We start from the raw sequence: 26,327 nt of genomic DNA, 5'->3' as shown, positions 1-26,327 counted from the left end.
TTACTCTGCTATTCCCCCCCCCCCCTTAAAACAGTCCAGACACCTTACAGTAAAGATACAATGTAGACACTTGTAATTTTACGTGACAATTAAGGTGTCTTAGAATGAGTAAGCAGTCTATGTTGCAATAACTATCTTACTTAAGACATATTAGAATACCTACCTCACAGTAATTACAACACAGTCTAAACTTAGAAAAAGGAAGAAAGAAGACATTAGAAAAAAAGAAGAGAGAATAAAAATGGGGCAGCTTGTAAGATGTATTTCGAAGAAGCTGAGACTGATTATACGATACACATTTCGTAGGAATTACAGATTCCTGGAACAGCTACAAGCTCTGTACAGTAGATGCGGAGCATACACTCTGCGAAACATCATTGTTGATTTAAAGCCAGATACCTGTACTGCTGTAGAGTAATTAGTCTTGATAAACTGCGTACTGACCCATGGCGAACATTGCTGTTGTAGTGAACTGACACTTTATGGCACACACAACCTTGCAGAGATCGCAATCTGAGTCTGATGTACTTCAAAGATTCCAAGGACGCCAAATCTTCAAACCGGGGTCAAAACCAAATATTTGTGGAATTGCATTGCTAACTTCACGAACAATGTTTTCGACATCTGAAGTTTTGTATGGACACTAGCGAAACTGACCGTGCTTCGCAACTGATAAGTACACTATGTGATCAAAAGTATCCGGACACACCCAAACCATACGTTTTTCATACCAGGTGCATTGTGCTGCCTCCTACTGCCAGATACTCCATATCAGCGACCTCAGTAGTCTTTATACATGGTGGAGCAGAATGGGGCGCTCCGCGAAACTTACGGACTTCGAACGTGGTCAGGTGAGTGGGTGTCACTTGTGTCAAACGTCTGTACGCGAGATTTCCACACTCCTAAACATCCCTAGGTCCACTGTTTCCGATGTGATAGTGAAGTGGAAACGCGAAAGGACACGCACAGCACAAAAGCGTACAGGCTGACCTCGTCTGTTGACTGACAGAGACCGCCTTCAGTTGAAGAGGGTCGTAATGTGTAATAGACAGGTATCCAGACCATCACACAGGAATTCCAAACTGTATCCGGCTCCACTGTAAGTACGATGACAGTTAGGCGGGAGATGAGAAAACTTGGATTTCATGGTCGAGCGGCTGCTCATAAGCCACACATCTCGCCGGTAAATGCCAAACGACGCCCCGCTAGGTGTAAGGAGTGTAAACATTGGACGACTGAACAGTGGAAAGGCATTGCGTTGAGTGACGATTCACGGTACACAATGTGGCGATCCGATGGCAGGGTGTGGGTATGGCGAATGCTCGGTGAACGTCATCTGCCAACGTGTGTAGTGCCAACAGTAAAACTCGGAGGCGGTGGTGTTATGGTGTTGTCATGTTTTTCATGGAGGGGGGTGGGGGGGGGGGGGGCTTGCAACCCTTGTTGTTTTGCATGGCACGATCACAGCATCGACCTGCATTGATGTTTTAAGCACCTTCTTGCTTCTTCCCATTGTTGAAGAGCAATTCGGGGATGACGATTTCTTCTTTCAACACGATCGAGCACCTGTTCACAATGTCACAATGCACGGTCAATGGCGGAGTGGTTACACGAAAATCGAAAATAACATCCCTGCAATGGACTGGCCCACATAGAGTCCTGACCTGAATCCTATACAACACCCTTGGGCAGTTTTGGAACGCCGACTTCGTGTCAGGTCTCATCGATCGACATCGATACCTCTCGTCGGTGCAGCATTCCGTGAAGAATGGACTGCCATTCCCCAAGAAGCCTTCCAGCACCTAATTGAACGTTTGGCTGCGAGAGTGGAAGCTGTCATCAAGGCTAAGGGTGGGCCAACACCCTGCTGAATTCCAGCTTTACCGATGGAGAGCGCCACGAACTTTTAAGTATTTTCATCCATGTGTCCGGATACTTATGATCACATAGTGTATTTACAGGAACTGAATACACGTCCTAATCTAGGGTATCCCTGGTAAACGTGTCAGGACGTAACTTTGAGCTACTCGTTGCGACTTTGCTTAATTTGACGGTATGTAAATCGAAAACTTAATAGGTCATATTGGATATGAACGAATAATATCTCTGAACGCTCTTGCCCGAATTATTTCCAATTTTTACGCAATACTCTGTTATTAGCATGGACACGGGCTACTTATTTTTTAAATTAATAATATACAGGTTTTATGTTAAAACGATTGCAACGAAGAAAATGTTACGCTGTGCTGTGAAAATGTGTGGTCTCGTTTTCTTTCTCGCAGTCGTTTTTAAATGTGACAGGAGGACATTTGTACCATTAGACAAATTTCTCCATAATTTCAAACCAAAATTGTATACACAACACTGTGACAGAGCGAGGTGGCACAGTTGTTATCACGTTGGACTCTCAACTGGGAGGACGACAGTTCAAACCAGAGTCCGGCCATACCTGATTTAGGTTTTCCGTGATTTCCCTAAATCGCTTCAGGCAAATGCCGGTATGGTTCCTTTGAAAGGGCGTGGCCGATTTCCTTGCCCATCCTTCCCTAATCTGATGGGACCACTGACGTCGCTTTTGGTCGCCTTTCCCAAACCAAACAACCAAAACACTGTGCTATTTCGTTTTCTTCTTTGCATTCGGCTGTAACAGAGAACTTTAATATTAGTTAGGTAGGTAATTTATTCGCTTATGACCAGAATACTGCTAAAATATCTGAATCGTCCGGAACTTCGTAATGTTACGCATTCGCAGGTTGAAACTATGCGAAATAATCGCTGAAGTTACCATCTTCACAGATGCAGCAGCTGGGAGGTGTATACCAAAGATACCAACCGACCTACCCAATCAGTTTATGCCGTCGTAGTTAAAACCTACTGCAAGAATGAAAACGAAACCGCACCGTATCAAGAAAAACACAATGCAGCATTTCTCCCAGCAGGTCTACATCTACATCCATACCTCGCAAGCCACCTCACGGTGTGTGGCGGAGGGTACCTTGAGTACCTCTATCGGTTCTCCCTTCTATTCCAGTCTCGTACTGTTCGTGGAAAGAAAGATTGTCGGTATGCCTCTGTGTGGACTCTAATCTCTGATTTTATCCTCAGTCTCTTCGCGAGGTATACGCAGGAGGGAGCAATATACTGCTTGACTCCTCGGTGAAGGTATGTTCTCGAAACTTCAACAAAAGCTCGTACTGAGCGTACTTGACGGCTGTATATTGCCGTCTGCTTCACGTCTCCTGTGCAGCAAGCTACGTAAATTTAAGTATTAACTGTGTTTTTCTTACTTGTCACTTGTCTGTATACTGTTGTTCGAAAAAAATTATAGCACACATCCGTCCAAATGTGTATTAGAGTATTGTCTAAAATTCTGAAATAATCACGTGAAACCACATGAGTAAAGCAATCTGTGTTATAAGTAACTGTGAAACATCCACGCTTAAGAATCTGTGATGGATTAAATAAGCACGACGCATTGCATTAACGCTTTAGAAGATTTCGGCCCTAGCTGTGAAACTTAACTTTTTGTCGTATCATATTTTCCTGGAGACATGAGTCTCAGCTTTATCTTCGATAAGGACAGAAGATGAAGTAATGAATTAAAATTTGTGCCAAGGCTGGGACCTGAACCCACGTCTCGTGGTTGTTGGGCAGCAGACCCCAGTTCAAGTCCCAACCTTGGCACAAATTTTAATTCATTACTTCAGCTTCTGTTCTTATCGAAGATAAAGTTGAGACTCATATGTCCCTAGGAAAATATAATCCCATCAGATCAATAGATCACCTACGCCTGAAGTGCAGGCAGCATTTCCCCATTATCTACGAAGCCGGAGTGCTACTGCAATATCAGAGAGCCGCGGCAATAGTGACAGTTTAACAAAAGGGGTGAAGGCATGAACTGAAGTTTCTGTTAAGGAGGGTGTTGGACGAGTTTAGTCCGTACAACTGCAGTAGCCATATTCCCATGGTGGTGTACTGGTTAGCGAATCTCCCTAGTAAGCAACCGACCTGCGCTCAAATCCTGGCGTTGCCATAAATTTTAATGCATAACTTCAGCTTCTATCCTTAGATGGGGGTATTCACAATTCTTTTATTCACAAACACTGATCACGACAGTTCACTAACTATTTTAAATAAAATCAAGATTTGCATACCTCTGAATATACGAGGGCAGTTGAATAAGTATTGCAACACATTTTCTTTCTGAAACAGGGGTTGTTTTATTCAGCATTGAAATACACCAGGTTATTCCCCAATCTTTTAGCTACACAACACTATTTTTCAACGTAATCTCCATTCAATGCTACGGCCTTACGCCACCTTGAAATGAGGGCCTGTATGCCTGCACGGTACCATTCCACTGGTCGATGTCGGAGCCAACGTCGTACTGCATCAATAACTTCTTCATCATCCGCGTAGTGCCTCCCACGGATTGCGTCCTTCATTGGGCCAAACATATGTAAATCCGACGGTGCGAGATCGGGGCTGTAGGGTGCATGACGAAGAACAGTCCACTGAAGTTTTGTGAGCTCCTCTCGGGTGCGAAGACTTGTGTGAGGTCTTGCGTTGTCATGAAAAAGGAGAAGTTCGTTCAGATTTTTGTGCCTACGAACACGCTGAAGTCGTTTCTTCAATTTCTGAAGAGTAGCACAATACACTTCAGAGTTGATCGTTTGACCATGGGGAAGGACATCGAACAGAATAACCCCTTCAGCGTCCCAGAAGACTGTAACCATGACTTTACCGGCTGAGGGTATGGCTTTAAACTTTTTCTTGGTAGGGGAGTGGGTGTGGCGCCACTCCATTGATTGCCGTTTTGTTCCAGGTTCGAAGTGATGAACCCATGTTTCATCGCCTGTAACAATCTTTGACAAGAAATTGTCACCCTCAGCCACATGACGAGCAAGCAATTCCGCACAGATGGTTCTCCTTTGCTCTTTATGGTGTTCGGTTAGACAACGAGGGACCCAGCGGGAACAAACCTTTGAATATCCCAACTGGTGAACAATTGTGACAGCACTACCAACAGAGATGTCAAGTTGAGCACTGAGTTGTTTGATGGTGATCCGTCGATCATCTCGAACGAGTGTGTTCGCACGCTCTGCCATTGCAGGAGTCACAGCTGTGCACGGCCTGCCCGCACGCGGGAGATCAGACAGTCTTGCTTGACCTTGCGGCGATGATGACACACGCTTTTCCCAACGACTCACCGTGCTTTTGTCCACTGCCAGATCACCGTAGACATTCTGCAAGCGCCTATGAATACCTGAGATGCCCTGGTTTTCCGCCAAAAGAAACTCGATCACTGCCCGTTGTTTGCAACGCACATCCGTTACAGACGCCATTTTAACAGCTCCGTACAGCGCTGCCACCTGTCAGAAGTCAATGAAACTATACGAGACGAAGCTGGAATGTTTGAAAATATTCCACAAGAAATTTCCGGTTTTTTCATCCAAAATTGGCCGAGAAAAAAAATGTGTTGCATTACTTATTGAACTGCCCTCGTATTACAAAAATCTGTATACACAAAAAATGAAAAAGGCATTAGTTAATGCACAATTAAATGCTGGCGAAAATTGAATTGGGATAATACAAATGACGGTTTGCAAAGTTAAGTGCTGGAGGGATGAGATATGCTCCCTTTATTAATAATTTTACCGAAACCTGCTTTCACATGAAGCAAAGTGACTGTATGGCTAGAAAAAGATACAGAAGTTTTCCATACAGCTGTGATCGTACTGTCGAACACGGGAAGGCTGAACCGTAAATGGTGTTGAACCCCTACGTTCCTTTTGTCCTAATGTGCTGACGCTGCATGTTACTCTCACCGTACTGACCTATGTAACTTGTGCAGACTGCTGATGGCGTGGCTGCCTGCCATCAAGTGCTCTGCTGTGGACTGCAACACCGGACGCCATCAGTGTCCGTTGCAGACGAGAACTATCTTCCACGTCTGCCGTCCCTTCATATTCCACATCCGATGCCCCCGTCTAAGTTGGTCCACGTCCAACACAAAATGTTTGCACGATCTGCATAAGTTTCGTTACCTTAAACTGAATCCACATTCAACCCCAATTTAGGCCAGTCAATACAGCTTAATGCTTTTCAATTGGCCAAGATCTTTTCTAGATATTTTAACAACATTTTCCCATTTCATATTTCACATGTATACTTACACACTGAAGCGCCAAAGAAACTGGTATAAACATGCGTATTCAAAATTCAGAGGTATGTAAACAGGAAGAATACGGCACTGCGGTCAGCAACGGCTATATAAGACAGCAAGTGTCTGGCGCAGTTGTCGGCTGCTGCTACAATGGCACTTTATCAATTTTTAAGCGAGTTTGAACGTAGTGTTGTAGTCGGCGCACGAGCGATGGGGCACTGCATAGCAGAGTTAGCGATGAAGTGGTGATTTTCCCGTACGACCATTTCACGAGTGTACAGTGAATATCAGGAATCTGGTAAAACGTCAAATCTCCGACATCGCTTCGGCTGGAAAAAGATCCTGTAAGAATGGAACCAACGACGACTGAAGAGAATGGTTCAACGTGACGGAAGTGCAGCCCTTCCGCAAATTGCTGCAGACTTCAGCGCTGGGCCAAGTCTCAGATCCGAACCATTCAACGAAACATCAGCGATATGGCGTTTCGGAGCCGAAGGCCCCCTCGTCTACCGTTGATGACTGCACGACACATAGCTTTACGCCTCGCCGGTGTCTGTCAACATCAGCATTGGACTGTTGATGACTGGAGAAACATGCTGCGTGGTAGGACGAGTCTTGTTTCAAACTGTATCTAGCGTGTGGACGTGTACAGATATGGAGAAAACTTCATGAATCGATGGACCCTGCATGTCAGCAGGGGACTGTTCAAGCTGGTGGGGGCTCTGTAATGGCGTGGGGCGTGGACGGTTGGAGTGATATGGGACCTCTAATACGTCTGGATATGACTCTGAGAGGTGACACGTACGTAAGCACCCTGTCTGATCACATCCATCCATTCATGTCCATTCTGGATTCCGACGGACTTAGGCAATTCCAAACACGTCCAGAATTGCTACAGAGTGCTCCAGGAACACTGTTCTGAGTTTAAATACGTCCGTTCCCCACCAAACTCCCCAGACACGAACATTGAGCATATCTGGGATGTCCTGCAACGTGCTTTTCAGAAGAGATCTCCAGCCCCTCGTACTCTTACAGATTTGTAGACAGCCGTGCATGATATATGGAGTCAATTAGTCAATTTCCTCCAGCAGCACTACTTCAGACATTAGTTGAGTCCATGCCACATCGCGCTGCGGCACTTCTGCGTGCCCGCGGGAGCTCTACACGATATTAGGCGGTTGTACCAGTTTCTTTGGCTCTTCAGTGTATGTGATATATTATAATTATGTAGCCTATGTCTCTCCAAATTTTATTAGAGTATCGTGTAAAAATTTGAAATAAATCAATCAAAAATTTTCACGTTTTTTGTTAACAATGTTTCCCCATTAAATATTTCTTATTTATATAATACATATACTAAAAATATATGGTCTATGTCCAGCCAAATCTTTCTTAGAGTATCACGTAAAAATTTGAAGTAAATCGTCAAGAGCTTTTTTAGATTCTTGCTATAACGTTTCTCCTTTATGTATTACATATGTTTATTTATATATTACATACTGCTAAAATATATAGCTTATGTCCATTCAGATGTTTATTAAACTATCATGTAAAAATTCGAAGTAAATCAGTCAAGAATTTTCACGATATCTGCTAAAAATGTTTCACCTTTCTAGATATTTATATATCAAATATGTCAACAAATATATGGCCTCTGTCCATCTGAAAGTTTATTAGAGTAAAGTGCCAAAAACCTGAAATAATTAAGTCACAAACTTTTCGAGGTCTTGCTGACAAACCTTTCTCTTTTATGTATTACACATAGTAGGCAGCATTTTGCCGATAGTAAAAATTGTATAGTATGAACTAATACGTGTGATAAATTGCGATTAAAAGTTTCATTTTATTGAGAACAAGTTAATTAACACTGAAGTGAGTGCTGAGTCCTTGTTTTTTACATTGTGTCATACACCTACCTGATGCGCTAACCTGTAGGCCAAATTTTTGCGTTTTGTAAATTACGAACATTCATGTGGTGTAAAGTGCGTTCAGTGTTTAAATATAATTTTCATGAGTTTAATCTATGTTGCAATGTGGATGTTGTCATAGGGTAGGCAGACATGGGAGCGTTATGTGTAGAGTCTGGGTTGGAATTCCAATGTGGCGGCTGTAGTGGAAAACTAGATGGGGAACTCAGCGAAATTCTCCCATGGAAATGTACGTTCAGCAGGTAGGACAAGAGAATCCCTGAACAGGCAGCGAAGATACGCGCCTTTCAGGCTGAATTATATTACGTGAAATTTGAACTAGACAGATTGAAGGGAGATAAAGATCTTGGGAACTGGATAAGATCACAAGTAATGGGCTAAAGAGGAACAGTTCAACTGTTTCATTTAAATTTGAGTTTACAGTCTCTAATAAGTTTGATTTGTCACTTGAAGTAGGAGGCGAAGAGCCTGATACAGCTGTAGGTCACAGTAGGGTGCAGCAAACTTCTAGCGAAAGAAACTAAGTGTAGAACGGTACCAAAAGAGAGTAGGAAGAAAGGAGTCTTGCTGGTAGGTAGTAGCCACGGCAAGAGTGTAGGCCAGACGGTACAGGAAAAATTAGGAACATGGTACTTGTGAAGCCAAGTGTTAGCCTTAGCCAGGTGACATAGGACATAGAGAATCTGTGTCAGGATTTCGACAAAGACAATCAATTGTCACCTAGGCGGAGCAGAAAACAGCCTGCCTAAAGACAGAAATTACATCATTATACTCGTAGGTGACCTGGTTGGAATAGGGGTACCAAGTAAATATACAAGTGTGAGTGATGTGAAGGTCCTACAGTTCCATGACCAGACCTGGGTTAGCACTACTATGAGTCGCGTGAACATTGAACTGAGCAGGCTGATGCTAATTGAAATGAGACTCTATATGAGTGAAGTGCCTGTTGCTACAGTTTGGAACTGTGAACACACTAGATATAGCCTATACCTGAATAAGGGGGAAAGATAGGTTGGCTGCGCTTCTTGCAGAAAACGTGTGGGAGGTACATTTACCGGTGTCAGAGAGGTACCTTTCTTACGTTAGAATTAAGATTCTGCGCTCTGTCATAAAATAAGTTGAATTAACAGAACAGCCCCACAAAATGCTTAAGAATGCAGAGAAACTTAGATTTAGCTTTTGGCATCAGAATATTTGAGAATTATGTACTAAGGCAGAAGAGCTTCTTATTTGCAAAATTTTGTGAGGTCTGAAAGTATAGACCTCCTGTGCCTTTCTGGTCATCGAAGATTTGGAGAAGTCAAATATAAAATCATCTTACTCCCGAAGAACTGGTATGATAAAAGGAGTTTTTACACATACAAAGACAGAACATAATTTCAAAAACATTCAGCCAAGTAAGTTTTGTGGAGATTAGCACGTAGACGTGTGCGCATCTGGATTAACACTAAAAATGTTCATTTTTAATTGTAACTGTATATAGATCCCCACCGGGAAATTATAACAGTTTATGAAGAATTTTGATTTCTTACTATGTTATCTATCAAACAGCAACAAGTATTTAATAGTCTATGGTGATTTCAATGTAGTTTTAAAAAGTATTCTTGTATGACACTTTATTTGGCTCATAAAATTTGATCTCAGTAATTAATTTTTCGACCCAGGTCGACAATGACTGTAGGACCATAACTGATAACGTTTCCTTTAGTGAAGCTCAAAGCAAGAAAATACCTGCTTGCCGAGTAACAAATGTTCTCTCTGATCATGATACACATTTAGCATAAGTAATATAGTGTGTTACAGTATAGATACTTCTCAGTGAACATCAGAAAACTTAGTGACAACCAAATAAAATTTAATCTATTTCAAGATAAATTCATGTCATTATTTGAAAACAACTTTCTGCGTTAGCTAATCAGAAAGGTCATTAACAGCCATGTAAAAAAACATATGTGAAAGCACATAGGAAATGTCCATTGAAGAGTCAAAGAAACTGGTCACCTCCCCGATACCGCGTAGGGCCTCCGCGAGCAAGCAGAAGTGCTGCAGCACGACGTGGCATCATAAGAGTACGAGGGGGTGGACATGTCTTCTGAACAGCACGCTGCAAGGTATCCCAGATATGCTCAATAATGTTGATGTCTGGGGAGTTTGGTGACCAGTGGTAGTGTTTACCCTCAGGAGGGTATTTCTGGAGCCACTCTGTGGCAATTCTGGACGTATGGGGTATCGCTTTGTGCTGCTACAGTTGCCCAAGTCCGTCGGAATGCACATTGGATACGAATGGAAGCAGGTGATCAGACAGGATGCCTAAGTACGTATCACTCGTCAGAGTTGTATCTAGACATATCAGGGGTCTCATATCACTCCAACTGCACAAGTCCCACACCATTACAGAGCCTCCACCAGCTTGAGCAGTGTCCTGCTGACATGCAGGGTCCATGAATTCATGAGGCTGTCTCCATACCCATATACGTCCTCAGCTCGATACAATTTGAAACGAGATTCGTCCGATGATTGGTTTGTAGGGCGCTCAACTGCGGGATTATCAGCGCCCATACAAATTCCCAACCTTTGCTCAGTCCAAACTCGCTACTTTCATGAATGATGAAATGATGAGGACAACACAAACACCCAGTCAGCTCGAGGCAGGCGAAAGAGACTCGTCCGACCAGGCAACATGTTTCCAGTCATCAACAGTCCAATGTCGATGTTGATGGGCCCAGGCGAGGCGTATGGTTTTGTGTCGTGCAGTCATCAAGGATACATGATTGGGCCTTCGGCTCCGAAAGCCCATATCAATGACGTTTCGTTGAATGGTTCGCACGCTGACACTTGATGGCCCAGCATTAAAATCTGTAGCAATTTGCCGAAGGGTTGTACTTCTGTCAGGTTGAACGATTCTCTTCAGTCGTCGTTGATCCCGTTCTTGTAGGATCTTTTTCCGGCCACAGCGATGTCGGAGATTTGATGTTTTACCGGATTCCTGATATTCACGATACACTCGTGAAATGGTCGTATAAGAAAATCCCCACTTCATCACTACCTGGGAAATGCTGTCTTCCATCACTCGTCCACCGACTAACACCACAATCAAATTCGCTGAAATCTTGATAACTTTCCATTGTAGCAGCAGTAACCGATCTAACAACTGTGCCAGACACTCATTGTCTTATATATACGCTGTCGACTGCAGTTTCGTATTCTGCCTGTTTACGTATCTCTCTATTTGAATACGCATGCCTGTATCGCTTTCTTTGGCGCTTCAGTGTATGTATTGACACGAACAAGTAGAGATCCTGACGTAGACGCATACTACAAAAACTACTCAAAATTGCTAAGCGAAGTTATTAAAAAATCAAGGAACATGCAGATAACGTCAGAAAGTAATTCCAGCAATAGACTTAAAGATAGATGGAACGTAGTGAAACAAGAGACAGGAAAACCAGTCTCAAACCAGGATAATATCACATTTGACTTGAATTGAAGGGCTATAAATGATGATCGTAGATAGCAAATAATTATTTCTTAAATATAGTTTAAAGCATAGGGATAAACAGTTCGAGAGAAAAACCACAGCAGTACATTGAATGTATCACCAACGTCTTCATTTGAAATTAATGTACATGAGCCGCGCGCGGCTCGCGGTTATGCCGTTTATTGCTCGTCATCTTGTTTTTGCGGTTCTGTCGCCTCGTTTTTCTTTTAATTCGATTTACTGGCGTCACTAGGTTGCTTGGTTGCTTGCCCGTGAGTGGCAGCAGCAGCGCTTATGGATAAGGGCACTGTCGTACCATCTCTGGAGCGATCGCGAGTATTTCCGGGTCGTCGTATGTCGGGAGTTCAGTCGGGGACGGAGCGCCAGTGAGGCGCGGACAGCCAGTACTTGCCGACCGCTGGCCACACACATGAACTGTCCGACAGAAGGAGATTGGAGCGGGACAACCGTTGGTTGGTCGTTCGGTTGGTCGTCTCATTCGGCGACGTGTATTTGGAGTTTTGGCCGTTTCTGGGCCTCGTCAGTTGCTCATCTTGAAGGACGTGGGTCGGTTCCTTCCTCGTGCAGAGATGTCATCGCCGATGGGCAAGAGGTACCTCTGCATGGGTGGGTCCGAGCCAGTGTGCCCGTGTCGCGGTGTCTCCGAGTTCCGAACGGACATCGAGTTGAGTTGGGTTGGAGCTGAGCTGCAGTGAGCTCCGGACAGCCAAGACTCACCCGGCCGTTGGCGACACTCATAACTAGAGTGGGGACGACCTTGGCTGGTCGTTCGGTCAGTCGTCTCATCCGACGACGTTTATTTGGTCGCTGACCGCTTATGGAAATTCTCTGTGTGTGTGACTTGTCATTTCTCCTTGTTGTTCTACAGTTATTGGCTTTAGGATTGTCGGAGTTCTTAGTGCAAGTGTTTACGTGGAACTGTGTGTAGCTTCTGTGATTTCCGCTGAGCAGACGAATGCTGTCTGCGTACTGGAGTAGCCAGTCGGTCGGTTGCGACGGAGGAGCGAGGAAGTCTCTGCGGCGTGTGATCAGGTCGGGGCCGCTGGCGGCGTGCACGCGCGGTCGGAGTTGTGAGGCACTAGCTGCGACAACTGTTAAGTTCGTCGGCCACCGCACCTGCGTACTAGAGTTGAGTAATCAGTGAACTTGTCACGAAAGTTCAACCGTTGTGACAGCTTTTCGTTGATTACTAGTTGTTCCATCCAGGGCTGTCCCCGCAAGCAGCAACGTGATGGTGTGTTGGAGTCGGCAAAATTTTGCAGCCGTCTCCCTGTGTGGTGTTTAACCTTTGAAATGATTATAATTTATTAGTGAAGTGCTGTGAGAAGACATCAACCAATCGCACGCTGACAGACCCCTCTCCAGGACAACACGACAGTAGGACATAAGCTCCGTGACCAACTGGCGACGCCCCAGTTGAATAGTAGCTTCAAGATTAGCAGCTTGTATAGAAGCGTCAACTCTAGTTACTTCGCTTCTACTATCAAAGTAGCACAGACTTCGAATTGTCTATACTGAGGACATTGCTTATTTTGTATGTCACCCTTTGCTTGCGACACATCTGTGTGATTGCAAAGTTAAGTATTGTCTGTGTTCAATTTGTAATAAAACTCATTAACACGACTTGTTTGAATTGTTTGTCTAACGAACCGAGTACGTAGGATTCCTGGACTCCACAAATGGTTCAAATGGCTCTGAGTACTATGGGACTTAACATCTGTAGTCATCAGTCCCCTAGAACTTAGAACTACTTAAACCTAACTAACCTAAGGACATCACACACATCCATGCCAGAGGCAGGATTCGAACCTGCGACCGTAGCAGTCGCGCGGCTCCGGACTGAGCGCCTAGAACCGCTAGATCACCGCGGCCGGCCTGGACTCCACATATTTGACGAAGCGCATAGGGACAATACTTGACAAGGCTAGACGTAACAGAAATTTTAATTCTTTGTTACCAAGAGTCAACAACATTAACACAACCCAATTACTGTGGAGGCTCAAAAATGCCTCCGTTGTCTTGTAAACAGAGGTTACACCATTGGGTCACGTTCTGTCTAACACGATCAAAGACTGCATGAGTGTCCTTAATTCCTGCTGCTGCTGGTGCTAACCAGGCAGCCAGATCCTCTTCTGATTCAACAGAGGTTTTGTAAACAAGGTTGCACATTGAAACGTCACAGGTTTACGCTTCATTTAACTGACTAATTTCTACATGTTTAATAATTCATTTTACGCCGAGAGTGTCCTTTTCTATGTTTCGCCTAGCTAATAAACCTCTGGTTTCAAGAATGCTTCAGTGTATATTTCTTCTTCTGTTGGTGTCACACCTCCTCTCATCCTTTGATCCCATGATGTATGTGGATGGATAAACGTAATTATGCATGGAATATATAATAAACTGGGTTAGTCAAAGATGGCAGCAGTAGGGTAGTTTAGCACCAACGTAACAACGTGAGCAGATTCGGCAGAGAGTTCGTGATTCCAAAGATAGTGGGGATGAGCAGGACAGAGTTTGTGAGGTTGGTTCTCACTGAGGTCCTACCCCCAGTTGGCGGTGGGTCCTGGAACGCGCCATGTTAGGACACTCTGGACCCGCCGATTGAACGAGACGGACGCAGGGGTGAGGCGCTCGTCATTGATGGTGAGAAAAGTTATTCATAATGTAGGTTTTTTGGGGTAATATTGATTATGATCCATGTTCGGGTGTGAAGTAATGCCGGGAAACGTTCAGCGATATTTCATTTGTAGAAATTTTTCAGATTAATGTGTTTCAACTAGCGGACTTAGACGTGAGGTGACAGGGGGCATGAACCAACGGTTCTTATTCTGAGGTCAATAGCGGATAGGTTCATTAATGTTTCATTTGCTGCGTGGTTTCGTTCTGGATACAAGCAATACAAATTTTTCATGATTCAACGGTTTATTTTACTCGTTTCTTTGTTGTCGAACTTGGCCACGTGTTGCCCGCGTTCATAACGGTAGTCACTGGATTTGCCATTCGTTAATCATAGTATGAATAATGTGGAGTCATGAAGCCTGGGCTGGTTTGCTCACGCTGCATTGCGGTTGCATAATACGCGGTTTCAACATGAACTTATCCGCACGGTACTGCATGTGTAGTAACAATGTTTGAGAGAGTGAAAGGTAATATCCTTCCCTACTCGGCGCGTTAAATAGGTGTGACAATAACTAAATGGTGTTAAGAGGCCACCATTCAGTAACATTAATTTTTACCCATTTTAATCATTAGTAGATGTAACTGGCGACGAAGTGTTGTCTATGTTTCCCGTATGACAAGATGCAAGAGATAGTGAGTGCTTCATGTAGGTTTTGTCACTGAGAGTGGTAGTTTTCTTAAATATAATAGATTTCATGTACGTTTTGTCACAAGGAGTAACAGTTTCCTTAAATGTTTTGTCACAGAGAGTAATAGTTTTCTTAAATGTTTTGTCACAGAATAAGTTTTCTTAAATATTATCGAAATAAATCAGAACGATAATTTAAATTCTCTCTTAGCGTTATTTACTATCCTTCATCCATACCACTGAGATAATGACTATATTCCATGAATTTTCAATCCAGGCATATCCATTGTATTCATTATGCACTTCATTCGACTAACTGAATTCACAGTATCAGAAAAAAAGTCTTACGGTCCCTAATGTGCACGTATTGTTCCATGGCCATTCACCGATGTTGCGTTATCCGTTGCTTCATTTTTGAATTAGAATACTATATTTTCTAGCGGGTTTGATTCTCCATATCTCAGTTTATCGGGTCTAATTGAAAGAATTAGGCACATAGCGGTAGAAATGGGAACCATGGAGCACTGCGTCCGCTTATATTAAAGGGAAATACTCCTTACATGAAAATTAATCAGCTTAACAAACAAGGGGTAGACTTTCAACATCTCTCGTCACACAAAAAAGTCCAGTGGAGTCAAATCAAGGAATCGAATAAGACATGGTACACAATCACCATTGCCAATCTACTTTTTCTGAAACTGTCGGTTCAAGAATCGACGCACAGGGCGACTGAAATATGTCGGCGGCGCGTCGTGCTGGAAAAACACGCGCTGTCTTGTGGCGAGTGGCTCGTCATCTGCGTCTCCAAGTACACAGATACTCCTCATGTCACCCTACGATGCGTGGAGGAGGGTGCCCTGTACCACTACTAGTAATTTCCCTTCCTGTTCTACTCGCAAATATGAGTGAGGGAAAAACGACTGGGTATGCCGCCGTATGAGCCCCAATTTCTTTTATCTTATCTTCGTGGTACTTACACGCAGTGTATGTTGGTTGCGGTAGAATTGCTCGGCAGTCAGCTTCAAATGCCGCCCTTCTAAATTTTCTCAATAGTGTTTCTCGAAAAGATCGTCGCCCTTCCTCTAGGGATTCCCATTTGAGTTCCTGAAGCATCTCAGTAACACTTACCGTTTTATGCGAACCTACTGGTAACAAACCTAGCAGCCCGCCTCTGAATTGCTTCGGTGTCTTCCTTCAATCCGACCTGGTACGTACGCCAAATACTCGAGCAGTACTCAAGATAAGGTCGCACCAGCGTCTTATATGCGGTCTCGTATGATTGAAGTACTCTTTCCTAAAATTCTCCCAATAAACAGAAGTCGACCATTCGCCTTCTCCACCGCAGCTCTCTTGTGCTCGTACCATTTCACATCGCTTTGCAACGTTACGCCCAGATGTTTAAACGACTTTACTGTGTCAAGCAGCTCACTAGTAATACTGCATCCGAACATCACAGATTTGTTCTTGCTACTTATCCGCATTAACGTACAGTGTTCCACTTTTAGAGATAGTTGCCATTTATCACACCAACTGGAAATATTGTTTAAGTAGTCTTGTATCTTCCTACAGTCACTCAAACGTCGACACCTTACCGTACACCACACTATCAGCAAACAAACGCAGATTGCTGCACACCCCGTCCGCCAAATCTTATATGCGTATAGGAAACAACAACGGTCCTGTCACACTTCCTGGGACACTCCTGACGATACCTTTGTCTCTGATGAACACTCGCCGTCGAGGACAATATACTGGGTTCTGTTACTTAAGAAGTCTTCGAGCCACTCGCATAGCTGTGAACTTCGTCCATATGATCGTGCCTTCGTTAACAGCCTGCACGGGGGAACCTTGTCAGATTCTTTCCGGAAATCTAGAAATATGGAACCGGCCTGTTGCCCTTCATCCATAGTTCTCAGTATATCATGTGAGAAAAGTCATCCAGCAACTTTGGCAGTGCTCTGACGACGAAATTGTAATAACGCTTATCATTTAGTGGCTTTAGGAGATATGGCTCAGTTAAACAGTCAACAACATCTGCCCACACATTCACGTAGAACAGTTGATGAGTGCGAGAAAATGTGGCGTATGGATTAACCTCACTCAAAACAAGCGAACTGTGGATGTTGAAGACCCCATCATGCTCGGACGTTGCTTCACCTGTCAACAGCACAGAGGACTGAAATGTAGAAGACATCTGACTATTCCAGGTACCAGTGCGAAAACTGTACTCTGAGTGGATAATCATCTGGTTCCAGGTTGTGTACACGCTGTAATGATAATAATGAGCGTATGGCATTGGTGGCCGGGAGACCCCTCGCGGGGCGGTTCGGCCGCCTCTCCACAAGCTCTTTAACGCCACTACGGAGACTTGCGAGTGAACCAGGATGAAATGATGATGAAAGACACACAACACCCAGTCATCTCGAGGCAGAGAAAATCCCTGACCCCACCGGAAATCGAACCCGGGATCCCGTGCGCGGGAAGGAGAACTCTACCACAAGACCACGAGCCGCGGACTGTACACGCTGTAAGTGAAGTGGATTAACAGTTGCTGATGAAGGACGTCTCTTACATTCGTCTGATTCGTCCCCATGTTATGCGTAATTGCACGAGTGCTCATAGGGAATACGCCCTCTACCAGATTAAAATATGCTCACAGGTAATTACAACATTACAGAAAAATGATTTTAGTTTCTCGTGCAACCTTCCAGAGTTGGTCGGTTTAAATAATTATCGCCGTGCATAGTAGAGCAGACCTTTAATGCATTACTTGGCAAAGCGAAGTAAAACTATTTTTGTGCACAGCTACAAACGATTTAGAAAGAAAGAAGACAAATGACTATGCCCTTAACACAGTAGCCAAAACCTTAAGCTGTTTGCCTTGAAGTCTGAGAATAAACGGGAAAATAGCCATTATTCACCTTTTCAAAACGTCAGTTATGTATCTTAGTCATACGAGAGAAGAAAGAGGGAATGGTGTGAATGACCTTTTGTCTTTTTCAGCTGTTACGATCGTCACCTACTCTGCCTGGAATGCGCCGACCGTGTTCAAGGCTGACCACCCATTCACGTTCTTCATTCTAGATGAAGAGGCAAGAACTGTGCTCTTCGCTGGACGGGTCTGTGCCCCCACTACTTAAATTGCAAAACAATATTGTTTGTCGTAATCCTGGACATCTGTCGTGTTACGTTTGAGGCAAGAAATTTTTGAACATTGTAAAAGTAATAAAATACACGTGGATACATTGCTATCCCTCTTGTTGGCCACTAATGACATTACTGAATTAATTCAGCAACGGATACTGATTAACTGCAAGGCAATAAGCGTCAAAAGAATAAACTGTATGTGTATAATAAAATGCATAGGAAGTCCACTGTAATGTCGAGTGTTTAATGATAGTGCAGTTTAAAACATTAAGAATTCAAGAGTGTTTTAATGGTGTAAACAATTTGACTCTGTATAACTATCAGTATCCAACTTAGTAAAGTTCTGTTTCAATCGAAAAGCATTTCTCATTTTCAGAAAATTCTATCAGAAAAGAAGAGTATCCACAGTACTTCAACTGCGAAACACTTGTCAGTCAGTAAAATCACTAGGCATTAGATTGAATCTACTTTTCGTTCCAATAGATCCATAGTAAGGAGAACTTCCACGGCGCAGAAAATGTTAACAAAACAAGAATACATAATAAATATTTTGCAAAGATTATATATCTATACATCCCAAGTGAAATGGTACCCACGGACGTCGAGCAAGTCAAAAAATCTTAGATTTTTATGTAAACAATAAGTAGCTTATCACAAAACATGTAAATGTTCAATACACTGAGGCGCATATGAGAATTCTTAGGCTATATGAAGGGTTTATTTCAATAGTCTTACAGGTCAATTTTTGTTCATTCTGAGATACAAAGTTCTAAAGTTAAATGAGCGCTGAAAAATCTGTATACATACTTGAGTATTTCTGGTATCTCAACTGCAGATTTTTCAGCGCCCATTTAACTTTAGGACTATCTCAGTATGAACAATTATGGACTTTTACTACTATTGAAATAAGCCCTTCATATGTAAGTGCATATGATTAAAAAGAAAAATCGTTTTAAAAATTTATTTACAATGACGGCATGTAAGATATACATGTCAGTTGATTCTACTAAGAAATTCATCAATGGAGGGAGTTGAGCACCCACAAATCTTTTATACTCCTGTTAAACTGAACTTACTAGTGTTTAAACTGTTTATGGATGCTGGCAAGCTATTGAAAATATGTATTGCTGAATAGTGGACACCTTTCTGGACAAAGCAATCTTTCTGAAAATTGTTCTTATTTCTAGTACTGATTCCATAAACTGAGCTGTTAGTTTGAAAAAGAGATGTACTTTTAATGACAAATTTCATTAAGAATTAACCAGAAGTTAGAGTTCGCAGGCCACCAAACAGATCTCTGCAGGACGTGCTTGAGTTCACAACAAATCATTCTTATTAAACGTTTATGACCACCAAAATTTTAGCTTGGCTTAATGAGTTACCCCAGGAATTAATCCCGTAAGGCATTATGGAATGAAAGTAAGCATAGTATGCTAGCTTCTTGATTTTTATGTCACAAATGTCTGACAACATTCACATTCCAAACAGATTTGTTTACACGCTTCTGCGGTTCTGTGATGTGCCTTTCCCAGTTTACTTTATTATCAACTTGTACTATTTGTTTGTCGTCTTATTTTAGGCATAGGCTGGCGGAAAACCTCTCACAGGTTCTAAACTGAATGTGATGTGTCAGCACAGCATGGAATTCACGTTTAACACGACGACACAAGCTCAGCACAATTGGCTGTGGGGCGGTAGGACTGAACCAAGTGAAGTCAGCTGCACTGAACATTTATTTGGCACATTTAAACAAGATATAACAAAACCATAAACACATTTTTAAAATTATCATTTAGGTGAGGACAAGTTACTTCAAATTTACACACTCATAAATCACGGTACTTATGGCCTATTACACATTTAGTGAAATGAGTTAAAAATTATTTACTCAAAAACTACGATCAACCTGAAGAACAATTTACTAAAATTTAACGAGGAAATGTAGTCTTTCGTTACTGCAGTGATTGGTATTACCAAAGTAACTCAGTATAGGCAACAACAAATCAGATACCATGGCACACAACCACGTTACTTAAGTGGAAGGCACCCTACAATGTAGGAGATAAAATATAAAATTTCAAGTAACCAAATAACCTTGTAGGGTTCAACAAACTACACCCAGAAGCAGATGCCGCCCACTCAGCTGTTTCCAATAGAGGCTCGGCATGGACCCCCAAACGGGAGCAGCAACGGTCACAAATAGGCACGAAAAATCCCAGAACTAGTGGATATTTACAACAGACTAACATTTGCCTTAAGTAACTAGGAACAATAATTTATTACAGCACATCATCTGTAGAATTAATCAATCTATTAATGAACATCAGCTAAGCCGTACAAATCCAATGCCTTACGCGCGTAAGGCCAATTATACATTAAGCCGCGAGTGAACTAGATACACGACCAGCCGGCACGCGCGGGCAAAGGGAGCGGAAAATACACAACAGTACAATCAGGGCGCAACTCAGGACCCCGCACCCCCTACCAAGACAAACAGTGGAAATCCCGATAAAACGAAATCAAATGCAAGTAACTAGCGTGCAAGCCCCCCGACGCAAAACACAAGGCAACTTACAGCAAATAGCCACATTTAAATTTGTGATTAAATGAGAGTTACAATATCCACATACTGTCATTGCAGGAATTCTTGTACTTTCATTAATAGAATCAGTTTCACTCTATTTAAACACACAATAACAAATGGCCTCTCAGTAATTTATGTAACTACTCATTCAGAGTTAGACACGTGTCTCTCAGACACTATCACTTCATATAGAAACGTAAAAGTAATGTTACTGCAGTTCGCAGCAAAATACATCGAGGGAAAATTTTATCCGTGTATATCTATAGCAATTGGCCAGCTTTACTCCGTCGTGTGATATAAATACAATAACCAGGCGACACTTAGACAAGGACCAGCCAAACTGTTCAATGGCGGTTAACACTGACAGTAGCAATCTACAAATAGAATGTGTCAGCACTCCAGGCCATAGTAAATGTTAATCAGCACATCACATACAGCTCTCACTAGAACATTGCGCACTAAGCAAGTTGAAATTACCACATTCGAGGAAAGAGTAGGAGTAGCAACGGCAGGCCAAGAAAATGAAGTCAACAGCACTGAACCCAGTAGTCGATTCCAGCCACAATTTACACCACATGCAAGGGCTTTATCCTCTTGCTCGTTCGACGAAGTCAGCAGCCACAGATCACGGTGCCAGGAGACATATAGCAAGCGAAATACACCAACAGCTTCCCAGTAACGTGACTGCTTCCAGCCGGCCGTTGTGGCCGAGCGGTTCTAGGCGCTTCAGTCTGGAACCACGCGACCGCTAGGTCGCAGGTTCGAATCCTGCCTTGGGCATGAATGTGTGTGATGTCCTTACGTTAGTTAGATTTAAGTAGTTGTAAGTTCTAGGGGACTGATGACCTCAGTTGTTAAGTCCCATGGTGCACAGAGCCATTTGAACCATTTTGACTGCTTCCACGCCGGCGATGTTTGCTATGGCGCTGTCACCCGGGTAAACAGCCGCTTTTAGATGTGCTCTTCCTGATGCCTCGCATGGCGCCTCTACTGTCCACCAGACTTCCCAAATGACGTTACTGCTAGGCGAACCAAAGCAAAGTCCCCGCTACTTGCTAGAGCTTACCTCTCGCTCCCCGATCGCCCCGAAAGTTGGCGCCACCGCGCGTTCTGCGCACACCACCGGAAAGATGATCCATACCGGTGGCGAGAATATCGCTGATCGAGCTACACGGCTCGATATGTAATGCTATTTTTCAAAGTTTAATGACAAATTATTGGCTAAGAACTATCCAATAACGTCCATTAAATTTCATTATCCAATCTTTCTAGGGTTGCACTTGGTACGCTATTTATTGCAGTGTTTGTGTCATCTGCAAACAGAAACTTTGTATCTTGTAATGTCACAGATGAAAGGTCATTGATATACACAACAAAAAGAAAGGACACTAAGATGCAACCTTGTATTTAGTTTCCAATTGTATGGTCCCTGATAGCTTCACACATGTCTCTTTCCTAATTACACCCTTTGTTTCCTGTTAGGTTTTATAGGATTTGAATCACGATATGCTGTTGAGATTTCGTCGGACTTTCTTCCAGGCTTTCCTTCAATCCAGCAACGTTTTCTGGTATTCGAACTCTTTTCCGTTTGTTATGGTTTTCAATCACTACAGAGCCAGTTTCGCGTCATTTTGCCATTACGTTTTGCATTGCAGACATTGCTGCACGTTTTGCCAAAATACTTCCAGTATTAATATCTTGCGCAAACAGTTTTGCGAAAGTTTCCTACGAACTGTGCTTCGCATAACACTCGACAATGAACACGTGCTATTTTACTGTGTGCACAGTTTTGTGTTTCATTCAACTGGTCACTAAACAAGTCTGTTATTCCCACTCACTGAAAGATAAATGACACAGTTCTCCTGTTCTTTAAAAAGGGTCAGTTCCGCATCAGTACTTCCAGTACACTCTAAGGAAAAAAGGAACGATGCACCACGAAGGATTTATCCGAATGGAACGGAAATCAGTAGCTATAATGTAAATGTACAGACAAACAAAAAATTACAATCTCAGGAAAATTGGATAGTTTATTCAAGAGCAAGAACTTCACAAACTCAGTTATTCAATAACGCATTAGTCAACTTCTGGTTCTTATGCAAGCAGTTACACGGCTTGGCATTGATTGACTGAGTTGTTGGATGTCCTTCTGAGGAATATCGTGTCAGATTCCGTCCAGTTCCCACGTTGGATTGTCAAAATTCCGATCCGGTTGGAGTGCATTGCCCGTAATGCTCCAAACTTTCTCAGTTGGGGAGAGATCCGGCGACCTTGCTGCGCAAGGTAGGGTTTGGCAAGCACGAAGACAAGCAATAGAAACTCTCGCCATGTCCGGACAGGCAATATGTTGTTGAAATGTAACCCTAGGATGGGTTGCCATGAAGGACTATAAAATGTTGCGTAGAATACCGTTGGCGTACCGCTGTGCTGTAAGGGTGCAGCGGATGACAACCAAAACGCTCCTGCTGCGAAATGAAATGCCACTCCAAATCGTCACTCCTGTTTGTCGGTCCGTATGCCGGGCGACTGTTGGTTTTTTTGTGTTTTTTTTCCCTCCGGAAGATGGCGGGCCAAGTCGGGCGGGGTTGCTGCCCTTTTTTTCAAATTGGCCAGTAAATTGCTTACATTTTACACCAAATAGTGAATTACTGTATACTGCACAACATTACGCTGACAAATCATACAGTAAGACGTAAAACAATAACTGGAATTCATGACAATTTTTTATCTAAATTTAAAATTCTTAATTTATCAAACAACCAATCTTGAAACAAAAGGGACACTTCTAGCGAAATTATTCACTGCAAGTGAAGTGTTCTCTGACATCCGTACAATAACGCAACAGATAAAGTGTTGGCAAAATGTTCGCCGTACTTCGTTGAACGTTGCAATCGGTGATGACATTCCCACAGGTATGCCATGTACTGCCTTCACTGCAAGTGAAGTGTTCTCTGACATCCGTACAATAACGCAACAGATAAAGTGTTGGCAAAATGTTCGCCGTACTTCGTTGAACGTTGCAATCGGTGATGACATTCCCACAGGTATGCCATGTACTGCACGGCGTAGGCATTGTGTCCCAGTAGCCAGGCCACGGCGTTGTACTTTGTTTTTGGGAGCAGTTTAAAGTCGGGAAGGATAATCCATATTGGTGTCGCGCTGGAAGGTGTAGTCTGGTTGATAAGCCCCACCATCAATCGGCCCAACTCCGACACTTCCCACACATAGCGGCACTCTATACGGTGGTCTCTGGTGTCGGCAGCTCCACACTGGCTGCACTCGTTCGTCTGGCTGAGGTGGATGTCTGCTTGACGCTGCTTAGTCGGAAAGGTGTCATTGACGACACGGTACCACAACGAACTGATGTCCGACGGCAGGAATGGGTTGTTAATATTAGCCCATACCTGCTTCCAGACGACCGTTGGCATCCGTATTTCCAGTTTGTGCGCTGTAGGACAGCCTAGGAGAGCTTCATACATCCGTCGAGCCGATGTATTCCAATCTGTAGCCGCCTCCAAGACATAACTGCGTGCGAGATAATATTCCCTGACATAGGACATCTTGAAGGGTATGCACGCTACTGTAATTGGAGCGCATTGTGACTGTGGCCGGTATCGATCTAATATGGCTGCCGTCGACCCGTTCGGATGGCCGGTCTGCAGCGTCGCTGTTCGGTGGATGAGGAGTGCCGTGCAGTCGATCAGTCCCAGTCCCCCGAGTGACCGATCGAGGACGCAGGTGGTGGTTCACACTTTGAAGATGGAGTGTCGCCACAGCAGCCAGTAAACTGCTTTCACAATCGATTTTCCCAGAAGTTTCGGGGCTGTCAGCAGCTGGGCGACATACCACGCCTTGGCGAGGATCGTCGTGTTAATGACCAACACTGCCTGGTGGAGGTTCAGACGTCGGTTGGCGTGGCAACGGCACAGTCCCCTCACGGTGTTGAGGAGTCGCCTCCACGTAAGGGTCTGCATTTTCTGAGGGTAGGCACACACTTGCAGTCCTGGCAATTTGTGCTCCTGGACGATTTTGTACCACCGGCGTTCGTCATCAGGAAGGTGCACTCCGAGTGGGAGCAGGACAATTTTGCTCCGGTTAATTTCACTTCCAGATGAACGGTCATAGATGTTCAACACTTGGCGTGTGGATTCTATGTCCCTCGTGTCGACTAGGAAGACGCCGAAGTCATCCGCGTAGGCGACGCATCGTAGAGTGATGTTATTAAGGGGCACTCCACTGACTGCATTTCAAGGCCCTCAGTAGTGGGTCAATAGCCAGCACAAAGAAGAACATCGATAATGGGCATCCCTGACGTACAGAGCGACGTATCGGGATAGAAGGGGTACAGTATCCATTTATTGCCACCACAGAATTAGCACCTGTGAGCATATTCCTGACTACATTGATAAAATGTAGTCCAAATCCCATTCTCTCCATGACGCGGAACAGGTACATGTGAGTAATGCGGTCGAAGGCACTGGCGAAGTCGACCGACAGTATGCCAGTCCGAAGTCTGTGCACTGCCGCGTAGGAAACGATGTACCTATACGCCGATGCTGCAGTGAAAATTGTCCTTCGAGAGTTTGGAGCCACACACCGCACGACGAGCTTGTAGTCGGCGTTTAATAAATACATTGGTCGCAGGTCTTGTGCTCGACATTTGCCTTGCACCTTAGGAATTAAAACTACTCGACCTTTTAAAAAATGAACTGGTGTAAGTAGGCTGTTTAGGTTTTTTTATTGGTAACGCCACGTAGCGCTCTGTATGAGAATCATTGTCTGTGCTGTGTGCAGTCTGTGGCTGGTTTGCATTGTTGTCTGCCAGTATTGTGTTGGGCAGTTGGCTGTGAACAGCGCGTAGCGTTGGGCAGTTTGAGGTGAGCCGCCAGCAGTGGTGGATGTGGGGAGAGAAATGGCGGAGTTTTGAAATTTGTAAGACTGGATGTCATGAACTGCTATGTATATTATGATTTTTCAACACTATTAAGGTAAATACATTGTTTGATCTCTATTAAAATCTTTCATTTGCTAACTATGCCTATCAGTAGTTAGTGCCTTCCGTAGTTTGAATCTTTTATTTAGCTGGCAGTAGTGGCGCTCGCTGTATTGCAGTAGTTCGAGTAACGAAGATTTTTGTGAGGTAAGTGATTTGTGAAAGGTATAGGTTAATGTTAGTCAGGGCCATTCTTTTGTAGGGATTATTGAAAGTCAGATTGCGTTGAGCTAAAAAATATTGTGTCAGTTTAAACACAGTCATGTATAATTTTTCTAAGGGGATGTTTCATATGTCGACCCGTAGCCGACGATACCTCACTGGAATCTTCTGATTTTTTCTTGTAGTTTGTGCAATTAGTGCAGCCTTTGTCTATTGCTAGCGCTTAATTGTAGAGAGAATTTCCTTTGTAGTTGTAGTTTTTCATTCTTGTACAGTAAAACAGTTGTGGCATGCATGTAGATTTACACCAAGTATTTCGCAGCTGCGCTTGCAATTAACGAGATATTATTTTCAATGCTATGTTAATGTGTTTTCTTATTTTGCTCTTCAAATTGTGCTTTTCTGTGTTGTCGTGTGAAATATTGTGACAATAATGGCGTGTGAAAAACGTAATACTAGGCTCCAAAGTAAACTGAGAAATGACAGTGAAGAAGAAAGCAGTGTGTTGGCGCCACCGTGTAGTGTATTAACTACTGTTCAAACT

General features: G+C 43.5%; 1 protein-coding gene across 1 annotated transcript in view; it reads left to right on the top strand.

Moving 5' to 3' along the window:
* The window catches only part of LOC126456474 (serpin B6-like), a 168,257-nt gene extending 143,003 nt beyond the window's left edge, over positions 1–25,254 (top strand). The window contains exons 8-9 of the mRNA XM_050092225.1: positions 17,904–18,019; positions 25,126–25,254. Coding sequence (XP_049948182.1) covers positions 17,904–18,019; positions 25,126–25,254 — 245 coding nt within the window. The remainder of the gene's footprint in view (positions 1–17,903; positions 18,020–25,125) is intronic.
* Positions 25,255–26,327: the final 1,073 nt, after the last annotated feature.

This window comes from Schistocerca serialis, chromosome 2 (assembly GCF_023864345.2).
Source record: "Schistocerca serialis cubense isolate TAMUIC-IGC-003099 chromosome 2, iqSchSeri2.2, whole genome shotgun sequence".
NCBI lineage: Eukaryota > Metazoa > Arthropoda > Insecta > Orthoptera > Acrididae > Schistocerca > Schistocerca serialis.
This window is presented reverse-complemented; position numbering and strand designations above follow the sequence as displayed.